Source organism: Cydia strobilella, chromosome 24 (genome assembly GCF_947568885.1).
Source record: "Cydia strobilella chromosome 24, ilCydStro3.1, whole genome shotgun sequence".
Classification (NCBI taxonomy): Eukaryota; Metazoa; Arthropoda; class Insecta; order Lepidoptera; family Tortricidae; genus Cydia; species Cydia strobilella.
In genome coordinates, this window is record NC_086064.1 from 2579147 (window position 1) to 2599069 (window position 19923).

The window sequence follows — 19923 nt, forward strand, 5'->3', positions numbered from 1 at the left end:
GACAGGACAGTAATGTCAAACTGGATACAATGTTTTCAATTTTTTCAAATGTTTTACTAAAAATACATGAACAACCATAATAAAATATGGAGTTTACGACATAAAATACAATTCTGCTTAAGTTCCTTAGCTGAAACTCCTAAAACATTACAAATCCTGGCCCAAAAAAGGACAATTTGCAAAGGGCCATGGCGTGAAAAGCTGCGCGCGCCTTATATAAAACCGGCCCAGGAGCCCCGCCGCAGTCTCCACGCGACCACCGTGTTGTGTGTACGTCACAAAATGGCCTCCCTCGCAGTGTTTGATTTCGATCGTACTATAGTCGATAACGACTCAGATGCCGTTGTGATAGAGAAATTAAGGGAAAAACAGCCTCCGCCAGAATGGGAGTCTGAAAATCGCGATTGGACGCCGTACATGAGCGATGTAAGTGAAATATTTTTTTATTGAGAAACTTTGTTCACTGTCTATTTTCTTAATTAAGCTTTTCATGGAAAATTCTCTTGTGGTATGTCTATAATGTCTACACATTATGACATATAGCCTTTATGACACAGCTAATGTTTCATATGAGGTTATTTATTAAGCTATTCCATTTAAACAAACTAAATAAGTTTTTGGAAAAAAAAATATTTTAGGTACAAGCTTTTATCGCTGACTGTACTTTTCTTTCCACAGGCAACTAATACTCATCGAGACAATTCTAAAAACCCCAAACACAATTAGGCTTTGTTGTTTTATCACAGAGTTCCTATGGCCACCTCCTGTCTCCATCATCAGATCAGCTTGATGGTACCATAATATTGCATTGTCACCCGACTTACATATGTATGCAAATTTTCAGCTTCATTGGAAGTTGGGAAGAGGGTCAAATTTAACTTGCAAGATTTGATCCGTACATACTTACATAAGTACACACATAGATACATACATAGGTACATTGCAAGTTAATAAAAGCTTGTAAAAAGGAGGAAGTTGGATTTCACATTAAAAATAACAGAAAATATTTACCAGTTTATCCTATAATTTATTTATTTTATAAATAAACAACTATTAACTAAACTAAAACTACTATAAAACTAACAATCTAAATCTTAAATGGGCCCCCGTGGCATGGTGCTGAGGATGCTGGCAGCATTTCCTCGCTAGATCGCAAGCGGTCAAGCTCAAGCGCTGGGCATAGCGTTTATCCTTAGTTAATTATTTTATTGATTTATAGAACAAAGAATGAAATGAAACCCACAATGGAAAGGATTGTAATTAATAACGAAACCACATAATAAAGAAACCACATCAAACACAATTAGGTGTATAGTGTCTTCTCTGAATTAGAAATAGTTAGAATTTTTAAAGACATCAAATTCAAGGAAAAGCTCTTTAACATTTGAGAATCTTAAACTTTTGACCACAATAATTTTATATAACTCAATATACAAAATAAGAAAGTGGGCTCTCCATACAAACATAGTCCCCATTTTCCTCTCTGGATCCCAGGAATTTAATACCAGTATTTTTTGTATGGGAACGAAAACGGTATTTTTTCGTTCTTTTTTCTCTTTTGTTCAAAAACGGCAAATAAATCACGTTAGTTTTATGGGAGCCCCACTTAAATATTTATGTTATTCTGTTTTTAGTATTTGTTGTTATAGCGGCAACAGAAATACATCATCTGTGAAAATTACAGCTGTCTAGCTATCACGGTTCTTGAGATACGGCCTGGTGACAGACGGACAGACAGACAGGCAGACAGAGTCTTAATAATAGGGTCCCGTTTTTACCCTTTGGGTACGGAACCCTAAAAACTGTTAATTATAATACTAAACTTCATAACTTCCTAGGGAAAACGCTTTTTCAGTTCCTGCTAAGTCTGCGTGCAATTCCACATTTACTGAGCGAGTGTCATGAAAAGACTTTTATTAAATTGAAAAACCGGCCAAGTGCGAGTCGGACTCGCGTTCCAAGGGTTCCGTATATTACACAATTTAAACAATGTATTTATTATGTAAAACGTGAGTGAAATGTCTTTAAAAAACCCGACGGGTCGGATCAAAAACTAAGTAATTAAGTCCGACTCACGCTTGACTGCAATTTCTAATAGGTTTTCCTGTAATCTATAGGTAAAGATCTATTTTGTTTATTTTTTTCAAAATTTAGACCCAGTAGTTTCGGAGATAAAAGGTTGGGGGGAATGGTCATTTTTTGCCTATTATCTTGAATAACTTCTAAATTATTTATCCTAAAATTATTAAAAAAATATATTTGTGATTCTCACAATGAGCTCTTTCATTTAATATATAACACGATATAGTTTGAAAAACTTTATTTTTAAATTTTCTCATTTACCCCCCAAAAGTGGCCCCCATGTTTAAAATTCATTTGTTTGCGTTACTTGTCCGTCTTTGGGTCACAAACTTATATATGTATACCAAATTTCAACTTAATTGGTCCAGTAGTTTCGGCGGACAGACAGACGCACGAGTGATCCTATAAGGGTTCCGTTTTTTCCTTTTGATGTACGGAACCCTAAAAACGATACTTAATCACGTATTTGAGTTGGAGGAGGTCTTTGCCGATAGGTACACTAAACTACTTTATTGATAAACATTCTAAGCTAATTTACTATCACAAAATCAGACATGTTCAGAGCTATATAATAAAAAACCGGCCAAGTGCGAGTCGGACTCGCGCACGAAGGGTTCCGTACCATTACGCAAAAAACGGCAAAAAAATCACGTTTGTTGTACGGGAACCCCCCTTAAATATTAATTTTATTCTGTTTTTAGTATTTGTTGTTATAGCGGCAACAGAAATACACCATCTGTGAAAATTTCAACTATCTAGCTATCACGGTTCATGACAGACGGACAGACAGACGGACAGCGGAGTCTTAGTAATAGGGTCCCGTTTTTACCCTTTGGGTACGGAACCCTAAAAAAGTAGATGTTGATGTCAACTTCAGCCAGTCTTATATCCGAGACCACGGGGACAACGCCGTCCTCGAAACGTCGGAGGTAAATCTTAAAACCTAAATACGCGATTAAGTCCCGTTTTACAATTTATTTTAATTTAATATAATGTGCAACAATCGTGAAAGTTTAAATCAGAGATAAGACTTTTGATTAAAAAAATACACGTTAATCCGTTTGGAAGCTACAATTTTTTTATTCATTTTGGCATTTTTTATAACCCGTAATTGTAAATTGTTGCTATAGGTTCTATATGCCGCTCTATCTAACAGTTTAGCAGTATCCTCCTTTAATAGTCAAATAACCATATGCAAAGCATAACCGTGAAAATATTTGCATTAAAATGATCCTTATCAGCGAAAGTCAAGGATATGATAATGATAACGGCTAATGGATAATGGAAGCTGTGATTAGCGCAGCAAATTCCTTGTAAACCATAGTACCGACCGTCAGCAACAATAATTAGCGGAAAAAACTACATTAAAATTGTTGTGAGACATATACTAACTTTAAATAATACAGTACGCGTACTGCAGTACTCGTATAGTTTTCGTTGCTTGAAATTGTAATAAAAAAGCCGGCCAAGTGCGAGTTGGACTCGCGCACGAAGGGTTCCGTACCATTACGGAATAAAACAGCAAAAAAATCACGTTTGTTATATGGGAGCCCCACTTAAATATTTATATTATTCTGTTTTTAGTTTTTGTTGTTATAGCGGCAACAGAAATACATCATCTGTGAAAATTTCAACTGTCTAGCTATCACGGTTCATGAGATACAGCCTGGTGACAGACAGACAGACGGACAGACGGACGGACAGAAGGACAGCGGAGTCTTAGTAATAGGGTCCCGTTTTTACCCTTTGGGTACGGAACCCTAATAGAGCGACTAATTGCGTTCTCGCGGCATTCTATATTTTGGCGGAGGGTTCGTGAGACTGACGCTGAAAGTTTCACGTGATATTAGCTATACCTATACTATATCTATCACTCATGACGTCACTGATATGATGTAATTAGCTCCATGCATGAATTTATTTTTATTTTTGGATTCATAATTAATATCGTTGGAACACCGGAAATTATAAAAATACTTTTGTAAACCTTAACATTATTTTATTAAAAAATATTTAAAATGTTGAAAATTTTTGAGCGGTTGAAACGCTCATAATTTTTGGCGCGAATTCGACAGAGCGTGATGACGTCACACGTTGGGCGGCCCAACTGACGTTTGCTACTAATGACACTAATCTGTCGAACGCGTGACGTCACGTGGCGTTTCGAGCGTTTCGCTCACTAGCTTTTCGCGGGCAAATTTTTGTACTTTTTATTTATAATTTTAAGTAATTAAATGGTAATTTAAAAACGGAAATGCATTTGTAACATGATATAACGGTAACAAACATCCGAATAAAACATATTTCGTTCAAATTTAAACTTCATGCATGAGGCTAATTGAGCGAAACGGGCGGTGCTGTGTTTAGCATGACCATAGAGTTATCTTTGGCATGACTAAGATAATTACAGCTAAAAGTGGTCGATATACCTTCTCTAGATCTCGTGGACATAGTAAACAATTATATTTGTTTACCACTTCCATACTTGTCACAAAGTTATCCGTAAACGAACTCCATAACGACTCTTCGCGCTGTGCCATCTTTCCCAACGTGTTTTCAGGGGCCCTACCGCGAACATCGAAATTTAACTCCATGTTCATGGGTCTCTCTACCTTAATGAGGACTACCGTTTTTATGCTCACCAGTTGGCGCCACTGTAGATGTAGGTCCGGAAAAACAGATCTCAAAATTCTTCTATGCTTATTTTTATAAAATCAATACGTTCTAATATACACAAAGGTATTATAACCACAGTGTTCACGTAAATGCAATACTTATTTTACAAAAGAAAGCTGTTAGAAGTATTGGAAAAGCAAAACCTAGAGAACACTGTCGCCCTCTTTTTATAAAACACCAAATTATGAAATTAAATTATGACACCACACTACAATTATGAATAAGGAGTGAAAATTCCCGATAAAAAAGCTTGAAACCGCCAAAACTTTTATGCATTTGACATTTTGAAAAACCTCCATCTACACTAGCGCCCTTAGCGTCGAAATTAAACGCGGTAGCCCCCATTGTACATGTGCAATAGTTATTTGTGCAACAAGAGAGGAAAGTTAGTTTTTCTTGCGAGTGTTTATTTTGAGTCCCGAGGAAGCGAAATATTCTATAATTGAATCACGAGCGTAGCGCGAGTGATTCTAAGTTAGAATCTTGAGCGTAGCGAGGGACTCAAAAACACGAGATGTAAAATAACTGCTCTCGTGTTGCACACATAATTTTTCACCTCAGCAGTGAGAACATATTAAAGGTAAACATGTATTTCGAATTACACAAAATAATGTAGAGAAAAAAAAGTAATCAAAGTATGAAGTGGCATTTCATGGTCTTTACTAAATTAAAAATCTACTTTGTTTCACTCCCTGGAGTGACGAAAGTAGGCTTGTTCGAGCCGCTGAGGTGAAAAATTATATTTTGAACTTTTAATGAAAATAAAAGGTTCCAAATTCAAAAACGAAACGATAGATTTGTTTTTGATTTTCGACGCTAACTTTGAACAAACTGTCTTCGTTCTTGACGTAACATTTGGCATGAAAACTGAGTTTGATCCGATCCGACCATTATATCGCATGAATATGCAAGAGAGATAGAGAGGCAGATAACGAAATTTCAAACGTTTGCGGTATATATCCTCAGATGTTTCGAGCGTGACGTAATTTCTATCATAGAGTAACTTATACTAGAGCGGTACTGTCATATTAAATTTTGTACCCCAGTAAATTCACTGCCATCTGTCGACACACTTTAAAACTAAAAATAAATATTTATAAAAATACGATAAAATGTATTTAAATATGGATAAATGATTTTTTTTATTTGCATTAATTATTTTTATGATTTTGACCCATGTTCTTTCACTGGTATGCGTTAAAATTATAAATAACAAACGAAACAGTCAACGCTCTCTATACGAGTGTAGGCCAAAACTAGTGGCGCCATCTGATCGAGAATCAAATTTTCTTGATTTTCGAGGCACGTTTTTTCCTTAGACTGTATCCATCTATTACGGAGTTATATATATTATTTATTTATTATTTTAAATACATTCTATCGTATTTTTATAAATCTTCATTTTTAGTTTTAAAGTGTGTCGACAGATGGCAGTGAATTTACTGGGGTTACAAAATTTACTATGACAGTACCGCTCTAGTATAAGTTACTCTAAGGTAATAAATAATGATGAAACGACGCAAAACTGACTCAGGCTATATAGTTTAGCATGAGTAAGATAATTGGGGCTAAAAGTGTTCTACAGGTATATGTGCCATCCTCAACCAAAAGGGTACTTATTGTCGCTTGTCAATAAGGCGCTATTTCCATGTAGCTTCAATTTGAAATCAACCTTATCGACAACCGACAATGTGGTACCTTTTGGTTGAAAACGTCACATATGTATAGGTGTCACGAGTATCATCTCTTTAACACGTGGAATAATATATCATCATTACACTTCCAATCTGATTTATGTATTCTAGGCGACCGAAACTGGATTTTCGCAAAGGAAGGTTCGGTTATACCGATGTATTATGCCGATCTTTGCGGTAACTAGAGATGGGTAACTATAGTGATAAAAAATGCCCAATCTGGGGTTAAAACGGGGTTATAGCTGGCTAAAACTCCTATTTTTAGAGCACTAAGAACACCTAAAGAGTAAATAGGCGCTTATATAAATCTCTTCTATCCCTTAAATTTGGCGCTTAATGTTACTTGGGTACCCGCTCTCGGCTATTTACCCGGTATATACCCGATATTTACCTACCCGCGGGTAAATACGCGGGTATTTTTGTTAGAAATGGGTCGCGGGTCGCCGAAGTTTCGCCGAAACTTCAGGCGGACACTACCGAAAATACAGTTTCCGCGAGGCCGAAAGGTAAGGCAGTTTTTTGGCCGAAACCGAACCTTGACCAAGAAAACTCATTCATCGAATCGCTTCTTGGCCTTTTGGCTAAAAAGCATCAATTCATCGACATTTGGTCCAGTGTTTACGCATTTAATGTCCGCTTTTACCCGTTTCTATTTGCCGCCAAATTCCTTGAAATGACGTGAATAGACGCTAAATTTTATTAATAGGTGCCGACTTTGATGCTACGGAAATACGACTAAAGTATTCGGGTAATTCCAACTACTTCAAAATATCGGCTAATCCTAAGAATCACCCATTATTCCATCATATTAGCAAGGCCGTCTGAAACTATGCTGGGGCTGGGGCCCTTGGGCACTCAAGAATTTGGGGCCCCTTTGGAAAATATTAAAGAATGCGAATTAAGTAATAGTACATTTTACAACTAGTGTGAAAAGACATTTCACACGTGTTGTAAACGACGTTTTTTAATACAATTGCGAAAAAATAATAAATTAATATATCATTAGTAGAATCATACCACCAAACCAAACCAAAACCAAAAGTACCTATACAGCCCGCGATACTTGAGCTGCCGCAGCCCGCGATACCTTCATACTCGTGCGCGCCCCGGCCGCGGCCGCCGCGGGCCCGGCGCGGGTTGGTCAACGACACCTCCGAGTAACTCATGAGGCCCTGGTACCTGCTCAAGCTAAATTCAATTTTAACTGCGTTTCGAAAGTATAGTTTGGAACTAAAAAGTAAAAAGCACTAGTTCGAGAAATTGAGCTTCTCGCACGCTACGCAGCCACAAAAAGTACCACTTTTTGAGCAACTGTATTAAAAACTAATATTTTTCTATTAAGATCTTCTATTTATTATGCTGGGTAATCAAATATACTGTTACTGTCTGTCATTTGGGGCCCCCTGAGGATGGGGGCCCTGTGGGTCCTTATTGGTAAAGACGGTATTGCTGATATAAGAGTAATTTTTTTGATTTTTCCGACAGTCTGAACTTTTCGGAGTACCGGGATCTATGTACCTTATAGCTGCCTATAAAGTGTTTACTAGGCTTTGGTTGGTACAGTCGCCATCAGATATATCGGAGCGGCCAAGGTGCTCACAAATATCTGAACAGGCCTCTATTGTCAAGGCGCTAGATGCGTGTTCAGATATTATTGAGCACCTCGGCCGCTCCGATATATCTGATGGCGACTGTACAGTTAGCATCAGATAGATAGCAACACACCTATGTCACTAAAGAAATGAAATATGTCCCGATGTATTTGGACACTTGCCGTCACCTATTTGATGCTGTCTTTACCTAGGAGCACATGACATGACACAATAGGAGTTGAGAACGTGACCGCCGACATGTGAATCATGTGACATTTCTGAACCCATGACATGACGTGACGTACACGGAGCAGCGCGCCAAGCGGGACGTTTTGGAAACTCAAATTCCCATACAAAATGAGACAACGCAACACGTCACGCACTAGGGGTACTGATATTGCTACCTGTTCGGTATACACTGTAAAAAAGCAAGTAATTTCGAGGGTTACGTAAAAGTGGCTACAGAATTCCCTACCAGGAGCACATGACATGATAGGAGTTGCGAACGTGACAGCGGACATGTGACTTTTCTAGCATTCCTATACCTGCAAAATAGCAAGTGATTTCGTTTTCGCGATAGGAAAGCCCTGGATTGCCTTTGGCAACCGGTGATTAGAGATCTTAATTGCCAGTATAAGGTGACCCCTTAGCTTCATAGTAAGTATAAGGAATAAGAGAGCGTGCTTATACTGGTTGGCCATAAGTGTGAATACGCTTGGATCTGCATTCACATTGGCGGGCAGCCGGTGACTATAGAGATCTTAAGTGCCAGTATAAGATGACCCCTTAGCTTCATAGTAAGTATAAGGAATAATAGAGCATGCTTATACTGGTTGAGCCATAATTGTGAATACGCTTGGATGTGGCCCAACACGCGTGGCCTTGTAGCAAACTTGGCAATGAATAGGAGTCGGGGTGGGACGAGGAATAAGCGGAAGCGGGGCGTTTTTAGACGTGCTTTTAATTAATTTGGATTTGGATTTTGTTTATTATTAAGCTTAGAATAAATTTAAATGTGGAAAAATTACTGCCTTGGGTGAGACTTGAACTCACGGCCTCTGGATCGATACTCCAGCGCTCTGCCAACTGAGCCACAAAGACCTCATCCATAGTCAGCAAATCTTCCCACTATTCACCCACTTCCCCTATGGGTCTAGGGGACCCTAGCGACATCTACCGTAAGAGCGTTACACTTCTTAAACTTTTTTTTTTGTTTATTATTATTGGTTTTGTGGACCTTTGAGTGCCTCGTCGAGCAAGCAGTGATCTATTGTAACTGTCCTTTAAAGTTCATTCAATCCAAAAAAAACCGGCCAAGTGCGAGTCGGACTCGCGCACCGAGGGTTCCGTACTTTTTAGTATTTGTTGTTATAGCGGCAACAGAAATACATCATCTGTTAAAATTTTTACTAAGCTATCACGGTTCATGGGATACAGCCTGGTGACAGACAGACAGACGGACAGCGGAGTCTTAGTAATAGGGTCCCGTTCTTACCCGTTGGGTATGGAACCCTAAAAACAAGGTTGATTTTAGTTAATTATTTTTTGTAATTACAGTTAGACCAAGATAACTCTGCAACGATTTTGATAGCACATATATTCTACATAAGTTTGACGTTTAAAACAACACTTGCACAGTCGGGGCTATCAAAATGGCTGCAACCTTGGTTTAACTAGTGAGTTTTGGTTGTCACGTGACCTGTAAAAAGACCTTCCTTTTCCGCCTTTCTTCAATGACTTAGACCATTGCTTGACGCAATAGTAACGTAACAGCACATATTCAGAGCTCTTCCCTGAAATATGGCGTGCTTCACAATTATTTGACTTCCTACTGCGAATATACACATAAATATATTACGAGTGTGTCTTTACTTAACTCTTCGTCATATAAGGAGATGCTACTAAAGAGAACCTTCAAAGCCCGTCTACCCCCAGTTAGGTCTGCGTTGTCCAGAAAGTCTCCAGACTTCGCACATCCGTACACCTATAACAATTTTGTAGGGCTCTAGATATAAAATCATTGTCGGTTCACAATGTCAAAGTTAAAGTGACAAGATGGTTGAATACTTTATCTTATGCTGAGACGGAAAAACTGACAACGAAGGCTTAACCTACCCACATAATACAAACCTGCAAACATGCACACACTCCTTTTTGGCACACTCACCGCCACCCACACAAACACACGCTCACACCCAAACTTGAATATCATGTTTAGATCTTTTAGTTTAGTTTCTGTATTCTTTAGCTTGTATTGTAGTAATTACTTTTAGTATTAAGATATGTATAATAACATTAATAACGTGAACATAATTGTCAATCGCTCTCGCAGACTTCCAAGATACAGGCTCAGCCTAGTTTGGAGTCTGACGGATTTATCGATACACATGTAAACAACTTTTATGATAATAAACTATTTGTATTTGTATTTGTATAAAACGCCTGATTTACTGTGTTCACTCAATTTCCCGGTAGATGTCGCTTTTTATTTCTAGAACTAGCGAAAGGTTGTCTATCGTAGGATACATAAGATATTTAAGGGGCCCACTGACTATCAGTCCGCCGGACGATATAGGCCGGTCAGTTAGAACAAAAATTTGACAGTTCCGAACAACTGACAGGCCGATATCATCCGGCGGACTGATAGTCAGTGGGCCCCTTAGTTATTTACGATACAAGTGCGGAAAAAAAGGAAATTCGAAACGAGTGGCGATAAATTAAAACACGACCTCACTTACACACACACACACACACACACTACATACATTTATTCCCTTTAGATTCACCCACCTCCCACACCAGGCCTCCGTCACTCGCTCAAGGCCACGCGCTATATGCCTACCGCTCGGCGTATCGTCGACGATACAACTGACAGAGGGCCGCCGAACGGCCGCCTGAGCGCTTGCACCACACGTTTCCCGCGCTTACGCTTCGAAATGCCGAAACCACGTAATTATTGTGCAGTAGATGGGTGTAAAAGTCAAAAACAAAGGAAAATTTGTCGTTTTTTTAATTGCCGAGAGACGAAGAAAGGTGAGTAGTATTTTAAATCTATCTTTATGAATTTTGTTACCATTTATTTCATTGAACATAAGTAGGTAAATCGTAAATAAAGGAGTTTTTTTAATCGGGTATTATAAGTGTTGTTTTTAAATATTTGATTGACTAATAAAAATAAGGTTGATTCGCAACATTCGTTTTATTACAATAATCATCATACGTACAGTACAACCCTAGCGCATTCTTCCGATGACGCGTTGGCACGTGACTCGCACGGCGGACAACACAGTCTCGACTCTTTGTGCGCGTACTTATGGTACATTTCTTTTTGTCCTGAGCCGCAGGTATTATTATTAAGATTTTGTAGGCTATTATAGCGTAGGTATTTTCGCTTTTGTATGGGAATGATGTATCTGTTACGTAGTAACTATTTATTAATCTGTGCCCACACTAACAAAACTCTTTGTATACATTTGTAAATAGCTTTGAGTGGATTAATAGATAACCTTTGACCGTTAACCTTTTTACTGTGACCTTAGGTATACAAAAATGGCGGAGCCCCAACCCTTATAGGGCTTATGTATCCTAAATCACTTAGTCATCGGGCCCATGACAATTGTCACAGTGAAAATTCGCCGTACATTGCTGTGCTATCGACCCAGAAATGAACAGTATTAAATACTAGCTTTTGCCCGCGACTTCGTCTGCGTGGACTTAGTAACCGCAGCTAGAGTAAGAATAGCGCCTGGAAAAATTCTCATAGCAATCTAAATTTGAGCATATTATGCACACAAATTAGCAGGCACTTCATTAATTATCTCAATTCCACCCCGCTTTTTACTTTCTTAAGGGATGATTTTCGGGATAAAAACTATCCTATGTCCTTCTCAGGGACTCAACCTATCTCTATGCCAAATTTCATCTAAATCGATTCAGCGGTTTAAGCGTGAAGAGGGAACACACAGACAGACAGACAGACTTTCGCATTTATAATATTAGTATGGATATTAATAACGGGTCACTCACGTATTTTAAGTCGAAAAACGCTCGACATGTTTCACTCCGTACCCGTACCCGTCATTAATATATTTAATATGTCACGGAAGTTTTGTTAGTAAATTGTATTTTTATTTTTGCATCTTTATTGACCGAGCGTTAGCGAAGGTCTCCGTTTCAGCTTAGGAAAAAAAAGCTTTCGTATGTCCGGATGTTCTCCTCTACAGGCTGCAATTCTCAACATACGTATTCTGTTGATATTTTGTAAGCATTTTCGAGTTATTTTTTTTTCTTTTCCTTTTTTGAAAAATATTTAAAAAATAAAATATGGTTAAAACACATTTCCTCAATTATGTATTTTTTAAGTTAAGTCCAACCAAAAGCTATTTGAAGGAATTGTCATAGTGATCATCATTTGTCGCGAGAGCTATAGTTTACACACACACACACACACACACACACACACACACACACACACACACACACACGCACGCACGCACACACACACACACACACACACACACACACACACACACACACACACACTCATACACGTACGTAAAAAAATACTACCTAAGTCTAGAGTAATGTATAAAATAGATGCAGAGATTTGATGTGTATAGATTAGTTTTATATATAGGTATATATAATAGTATAATATAATTATATACCTAATAGTATTAAGCAAACGCGGATCGGACCGCGCGAACTCGCCAACTATTACATAAACCAAAGAGGTTTACAATAGTGGCATACTGGTAAAAGTTGTATGAATATTTAAAGTGAATAAATAAATTAAAAAAAAAAAAGACGTACACATTATTATTATGAATAACGTTAATTTTCTGTTGCAGGTATTCGAGCACGCCTACTCCGCCGGCATCCGAGAGTCAGACGTCCTCAGCGCGATAGCCTCCATGAAACCGACCCCGGGTTGTATACACATGTTAAAAGCTTTACACAAGGCTGGCTGGCATATAGTGTTGCTTACAGATGCTAATACGGTATTCGTGCAGCATTGGTTGTCTACACATCAATTAGAGGTAATTCAACTTAAATTTAAGTGTATTTAGACTCATGTTTTGGTAGACCTCGTCTCGTTTCGGCCGTCTAGTTCTCTGCTCTTGCGAGATTTGTCGTTTTGCCACCGGGAAACCCATTTTATCGTTTACTAGGTCAGTGTGACTGACTTAATTGGTCACAATAATCAAGGATATAACTCCGTAATAGATGGATACAGTCTAAGGAAAAAACGTGCCTCGGAAATCAAGAAAATTTGATTCTCGTTCAGAGGGCGCTACTAGTTTTGGCCAACTGTCGTATAGATGGCGATGACGGTTTCGTTTGTTATTTAACAATTTTAACGCATATCAGTGACAGAACATGGGTCAAAATCATAAAAATAATTAATGCAAATAAAAAAATCATTTATCTATATTTAAATACATTTTATCGTACTTTTATATATCTTCATTTTTAGTTTTAAAGTTTGTCGACAGATGGCAGTGAATTTACTGGGGTTACAAAATTTACTATGACAGTACCGCTCTAGTATAAGTATGGATGGTACAGAAAGGATGCCAATCTCTTATGGCAGAATTGTTGCAAAAGTGACCGCTTTCAGCTTTAAATAATAGTTCCTAATCTCTCCGGTGGCGCTAGTAAGGCTATGGGACATGAGTATAACATGAACCATAATAAGGCAACAAATAACCCGACCAAATTACGTAGGTTGTTTTTGGTAGTATTTCGGTGTATGGTGGCGCCGCCTAATTACTGTTTTTTGATGGACACTTCATTCATAGAGATTTGGCTCCTTTATATAGTCTTCATGAGTATAAGTTACTCTATGACAGACGTCATCATTGCCAAACATTTTCGAACAAATTGTCGAAAACAATGCCAATGATTAATACAGTTGCTTCTTTTTGTTGTCGATTAGGTATTTGAAATAACTTGTTTTTTTTTTTTACTTTTGTTCTAATTAAAAAAATATTATCGTTAGAGCATTCCTGTGAAGTAACATGATACATGGAATTTCAGGGTTTGTCCAATGGCACACTGTATATGAACAGTGACACTAAATATGACGACATTTACCATATAAAAGTAAATGACCATCTTTTTAGAACGTATTTTGTTTCTTGGTACAATCATTTACAAACTAACCAATCACCGACCTTATTCCAAACACATAAGAACTAGAAATAGTCAAGTATTGTTTGTACGATTCCCGTACTTACTCTAATTAAGTTAGCGTTTGTTTCAATGTGACGTCACGGCAAGTAAACGCGTGATCACGACAAGGTTAATGTCGTGTGTGTATAGTGTGTGTACTGTCTAGGTACTATACTTGCCGCAAAACTAACTTTTACCCTTATTAAGACCGACTAAGAGTGAAAGAGATGGCATTATGACCTGAATCGCCACTTAGTTTTGCGGCAAGTACTTACGTGTCACACACAAATCGCTTACTAAGTATGAGCGCTCATTTTGTTTCGTCGATGTTTACTATCTGAGCTCATGCTTTTTAGGGTTCCGTACCCAAAAGGTTAAAAACGGGACCCTATTACTAAGACTCCGCTGTCTGTCTGTCACCAGGCTGTATCTCATCAAAGATAGATATAACTCCGTAATAGATGGATACAGTCTAAGGAAAAAACGTGCCTCGAAAATCACGAAAATTTGATTCTCGATCAGATGGCGCCACTAGTTTTGGCCTACACTCGTATAGAGGGCGTTGACTGTTTCGTTTGTTATTTATAATTTTAACGCATACCAGTGTAAGAACTTGGGTCAAAATCATATAAAAATAATTAATGCAAATAAAAAAATCATTTATCCATATGTAAATACATTTTATTGTATTTTTATAAATATTTATTTTTAGTTTTAAAGTGTGTCGACAGATGGCAGTGAACTTACTGTGGTTACAAAATTTACTATGACAGTACCGCTCTAGTATAAGTTACTATATGATCTCATGAACCGTGATAGCTAGACAGTTGAAATTTTTACAGATGATGTATTTCTGTTGCCGCTATAACAACAAGTACTAAAAAGTGCGGAACCCTCGGTGGGCGAGTCCGACTCGCACTTGGCCGGTTTTTTTACCACGTCGGTGGCAAACAAGGCCTACTGTGTGGGCTGATTATAAGTGGTTACTTAACACGTTGACAGTCCCTATACAAAATGTTTTAATTTCCTCGTAAACTAAACTAACTTAAATTAAAGCATCAAATAAGCATTCGGAAGATTGCGGGTCACTTCTGGGTGAGATTGGCTCAGGAGCGGGATAAATTAAATAATTATTTATTTCAGAAATTTAATTTCCATAATATATTAGTAACTTATTCTATTAACTCTTAACTGTTAGTGACAATATATATGTATATAATCAATGTATACTTTAACTATTATAAACATGTAGGCTACTCCAGTATTCCCAGAAAGCGCCATCTATCCTGTCTGCGACTGTGGCAAGGATGCTGTTAGTGCTGCCGCGCACGCGCCGCACCAGCGACGCCACCCGCTTGCGCATGATGGCGTGGAAGCCGTCGGTGCGCGCCTCCGCGAACATACCACTAGCGCTGCAATAGCGCGGCAGCCCCAACAGCATCCTAAGAGCATTATAATATTGTACGCGTAGGGCGCTGTAAGTTTTTTGAGTAAAGTCAAGGATAAGTGGCGTACTAGAAGAGAGGCCACAGAATAAACAATAGTAATATCTTACAGAACGGCCACGCACCGCCCCGCCCCGACTCGAATTACCTCGCCCCGCGACAGCAGATTGACGGCCGTTTGCCGGCCGCTCAGTACTATTTTTAAGCAACTCACACTATGACACATGGCGCGTGTGCAGACGTGCCGTTCACACATAGATACGCAATTGTTTTTTTGATGTATAGCGTGTCCGCCCTGTGCCTATGCTCAGCAGTGAGCGATAAAAGGCTGATATGATGATGATGATGGACTTTTGAAATAAGGTCTTCTTTCTGAAAATAGTAAAACTCGTCTACCTCTGACGCGAGCCGAAACAAAAGACTAATGTAAGAATTAGAAAAGCTTATATATGATGGTATCGTGCACAACTTCTGGCTACATATTGCCATGAGTTTAAAAGAACATCTTTAGAATAGAATAGAATAGAATAGAATAGAATATATTTTATTTGTAGTAATTGTACATCGTCATATTCAAAAATTATTTACAATTAGAAGAACATATTATTATTACAATTATAAAATTAATAATACATTTAAAAGGCATATGCAAGTCAATACGTTTCTATTAAGTGAACATATTTAGGGCTAAGGTGGCCGGTTTTTTATTATCTGTCATCATGCCTGTCACGTTCTAACAAGTATGTAAGTGCGAAAGTGACGCATGACATGACAATTCATTAAAAATAACTGTATATATTATTATAGTATTTTTCAAACAGCATGGGTTTTGTGAAAGATGTCATCTCCATAAAATAAAATTTATAACCTCCAAATGCAAAATCTCGCAAAATAGTACTGAAATGACATCTGTCACCGCACCCATGCTGTTTGAAAAATGCTATAGGTTATACTGACCTTAACTGTTTTGATGGTAACTGATTATTAAGAAAAAAAAATTTTTTTTCAGGACTGCATAACGGCTGTGATCACCAACCGCGCCTTCTGGGACCAAGGCCGGTTGTACATCGAGCCCTGTATGCGGCAGACAGTCTGCTCCCGCTGCCCCACAAACCTGTGCAAGTCACTTGCACTCGCCCAGTGGTGCGCAAGGCATCAGTACTCTGCTATATGCTACGCCGGCGATGGCAGGAACGATTATTGTCCGGCTACTAACTTACCCGCTCATGTAAGTAACTTGTGCAAGTCACTTGCACTCGCCCAGTGGTGCGCAAGGCATCAGTACTCGGCTATATGCTACGCCGGCGATGGCAGGAACGACTATTGTCCGGCTACTAACTTACCCGCTCATGTAAGTAACTTGTGCAAGTCACTTGCACTCGCCCAGTGGTGCGCAAGGCACCAGTACTCGTCTATATGCTACTCCGGCGATGGGAGGAACTAATGTCCTGCGACTAACTTGCCGCCTCATGTAAGTAACATGTGCAAGTCACTTGCGCTCGCCCAGTGGTGCGCGAGGCACCAGTACTCGGCTATATGCTACGCCGTAGATGGCATGAACGACTATTGTCTGGCTACTAACTTACCCGCTCATGTAAGTAACTTGTGCAAGTCACTTGCGCTCTCGGTGGTGTCTCAAATATGATGAAGGACATTGTTACCGGTTGCCGGAAAGTACAAATTGGCCGAAAGATATTTGTCATATACCTGAGATGAAATCATTTAAATCTTGAGAGTAATATCCCTCAGTCACAGGGCGGACACGCTATAAAATCACTTACGTTTCTATGTGTGAACGGCACGTCTGCACACGCGCCATGTGTCATAGTGTGAGTTGCTTAAAAATAGTACTGCGCGGCCGGCAAACGGCCGTCAATCTGGTGTCGCGGGGCGCGGTAATTCGAGTCGGGGCGGGGCGGTGCGTGGCCGTTCTGTATGATAATACTATTACTTATTCTGTGTTTCAGTCTGAAATTCAATCCGATTTTCACGCGTTTAGGAGTTTAATTTCGAAGCAACTTACTTAGTGGAGCTCTGCACCATTTGTCTCATATTTTAATATTCTCCTTTGTCCACAGGCAACCGTGTTCCCCCGCCGCGGCTACCCGCTGGACGACTTAATAAAGAAAACCCTCACCTCTTCGACCCCCCACATAAAGGCCAAAGTGGTGCCTTGGGACAGCTGTGATACCATCCTGGAGGAACTAATCCAGGCTTAGGATAGTTTAGTATACGAAATATAGTGCTCTGATGACGTCCAGGAAAACTCGGTAATCTTTCTTCCAGAAATAAAAATTACGTTATAAAAGAAGCCATTTTGAGCAATTATAAATATGAATTAATAATTATAGCTTATATAATAATGGCTTTGTCAAACGAGTCTTTAATCAATGTCAATATAAATTATATTCTTGTAATTAGTAATTCCTTTAAGGAATAGCGAATTATGTGGTTAGAAGACATTTAAAAAAGTCTGGAGCAGGGATGTTGCGAATATTAAAATAATAATAATAATAATCTTTATTGCAACTTTAAATTATTACTTAACATTGGTTCCTGGCTATCAAAGTAGGTTTCCCTGTGTCTCAAGAGCCAGTGCATGTTGCGAATATTCGCATCAGTATCCGCATAAAATCGATGCGGAGCTTAATGCGGATGCGGATGTGGAATAGGTAGGTACAGGAACGTCTTAGCGGCGGCGTAAGTGCTAGGTAATTTCGTCATTAGCCAAAAGGAATCTCGTTTCGTTTTTGTGATTCGTCGATCGAGCACTTTAGCCTATGACGGACAGCGACAAGAAGTGAAAAATTTTGTTTTATTTGGACTTTAGTATAGTAATGCGATTGTGGTGCACCTATATTCTTGTTCAAATACTAAAAGTTTCGTTTTTCTTTAAATAAAAATTAGTGTATTTGACGTTTTTTAGGTGCCTAATCTCGACATCCGCGTCCGAATCCGCATCCGCGGATGTGAGACTAGAAATCCGCATCCGCATCCGCGGATGTAAAAAAATCGGCATCCGCAATATCCCCGGTCTGGAGTCTCATACGCACATACTGCCCATAGGCTAGATTGTGCACTTAGGCGGGTCTTGCTTATTTCTTTACAATCATTGTATCACTGTAAAAGAAAATTTTATACACAGCGCTGTTTTTAGATCTGCATATGTGGTATTTCCTATAAAAAGGGACCTTATTGTCGATGGCGCTTACGCCATTATAAACGATGCTCCGATATAAATACAATGTCGCGCGACGCTGTGCGTCGTAAGCGCCATCGACAACAAGGTCCCTTTTCATAGAAAATGCCCCATATTTCAATCTAGGAATTAAATATTTTAATGTGGATACAGGCAACACTATATTCAACATTGACGTTGCAAAATGTGAAATAGAAAAAAATATATTTGTAAATCATACTTTTTATAAATTCTGAAAGAATCAATTTTATTATTATTATTCAATTAAGTATTATTTAATTTAAACGTCCATTTTAGAATGTAAAGAACGAATATAATTTATTTTTGTTAATAATGCTGGTATACATTTCATATGAGCTGTTGTGATTAAGTAAATGTTATCTACCTCGTACTTACTGTTGTTTCTTTCCTCAATCTTACCTCAATTATAAATATCCTGTATATTTTTATTATAATTATAATTTACCGTAATTCTGCAGAAAGCAGACTTCATATTTTTTTCAAATAACCTATACCTTAATGAGGGCTATCGTTTTTTTGCCCAACAGTTGGCGCCTCTGTTCTTCTTCTTTTAAAATTATGGCTTCAGCCCAGTGGGACTATTTCGCCAGTATCAAGGTATTAAGAGGTTTAAAAACGACAAAAATTGTACGGTTGTACAAGACAGTGTACGGTGATTTGTTAGCTCTTGTAAATCGATAGCTAGACTTTACAAGAAGCACGTGGACTACCGGCCGTTGACTCCAAGATGGTGGTTAAACGCGCTTCAAAATTAATTCTCCATTCACTACACACTACCACATTAGTTTACTGTATAATAAGCTATCGATATTACACTTTAAACAATATTAATGAGCAAAAAACAAAGTAATTAATCACGATGCTATACTAACTATCAAGATGGCGCTCGAACCGGAAGTCCGGCGCCTCTGTTGATGGTGGTCCAAAAGACTATAGAACAGCTGTCAGTCATTGAAGTGACAAGTGACATTTGACATTTCGAACTATGGAAAAAACCACCATCTACACTAGCGCCCCTAGCGGCGAATTCATACGCGTTA

The 19923-nt window shown here is 38.5% G+C and overlaps 1 protein-coding gene across 2 annotated transcripts; it reads left to right on the forward strand.

Moving 5' to 3' along the window:
- The first annotated feature begins 7 nt into the window (after positions 1–7).
- Positions 8–19253, forward strand: LOC134752169 (pyridoxal phosphate phosphatase PHOSPHO2-like). 2 transcript variants are annotated; one of them, XM_063687779.1, is made up of 4 exons: positions 8–426; positions 12895–13083; positions 16673–16891; positions 17742–19253. In XM_063687779.1, exons 1-4 carry the CDS (start codon positions 67–69, stop codon positions 17880–17882), a joined length of 909 nt encoding a protein of 302 aa, XP_063543849.1. In that variant the 5' UTR covers positions 8–66; the 3' UTR covers positions 17883–19253. The 2 variants fall into 2 exon arrangements, 1 of the variants encoding a protein (XP_063543849.1); XR_010128738.1 differs by lacking the exons at positions 8–426; positions 12895–13083; positions 16673–16891 and adding an exon at positions 16901–17014 and having other exon boundaries at positions 17742–17931.
- The last annotated feature ends 670 nt before the right edge of the window (positions 19254–19923 follow it).

Excerpts from the sequence above, each read along its gene's own strand:
- LOC134752169 (XM_063687779.1), top strand. The coding sequence starts at position 67 with ATGAACAACCATAATAAAATATGGAGTTTACGACATAAAATACAATTC. Across the intron at positions 427-12,894 it reads GGACGCCGTACATGAGCGAT|GTATTCGAGCACGCCTACTC; the intron begins GTAAGTGAAATA and ends TTTCTGTTGCAG. Across the intron at positions 16,892-17,741 it reads CTACTAACTTACCCGCTCAT|GCAACCGTGTTCCCCCGCCG; the intron begins GTAAGTAACTTG and ends CTTTGTCCACAG.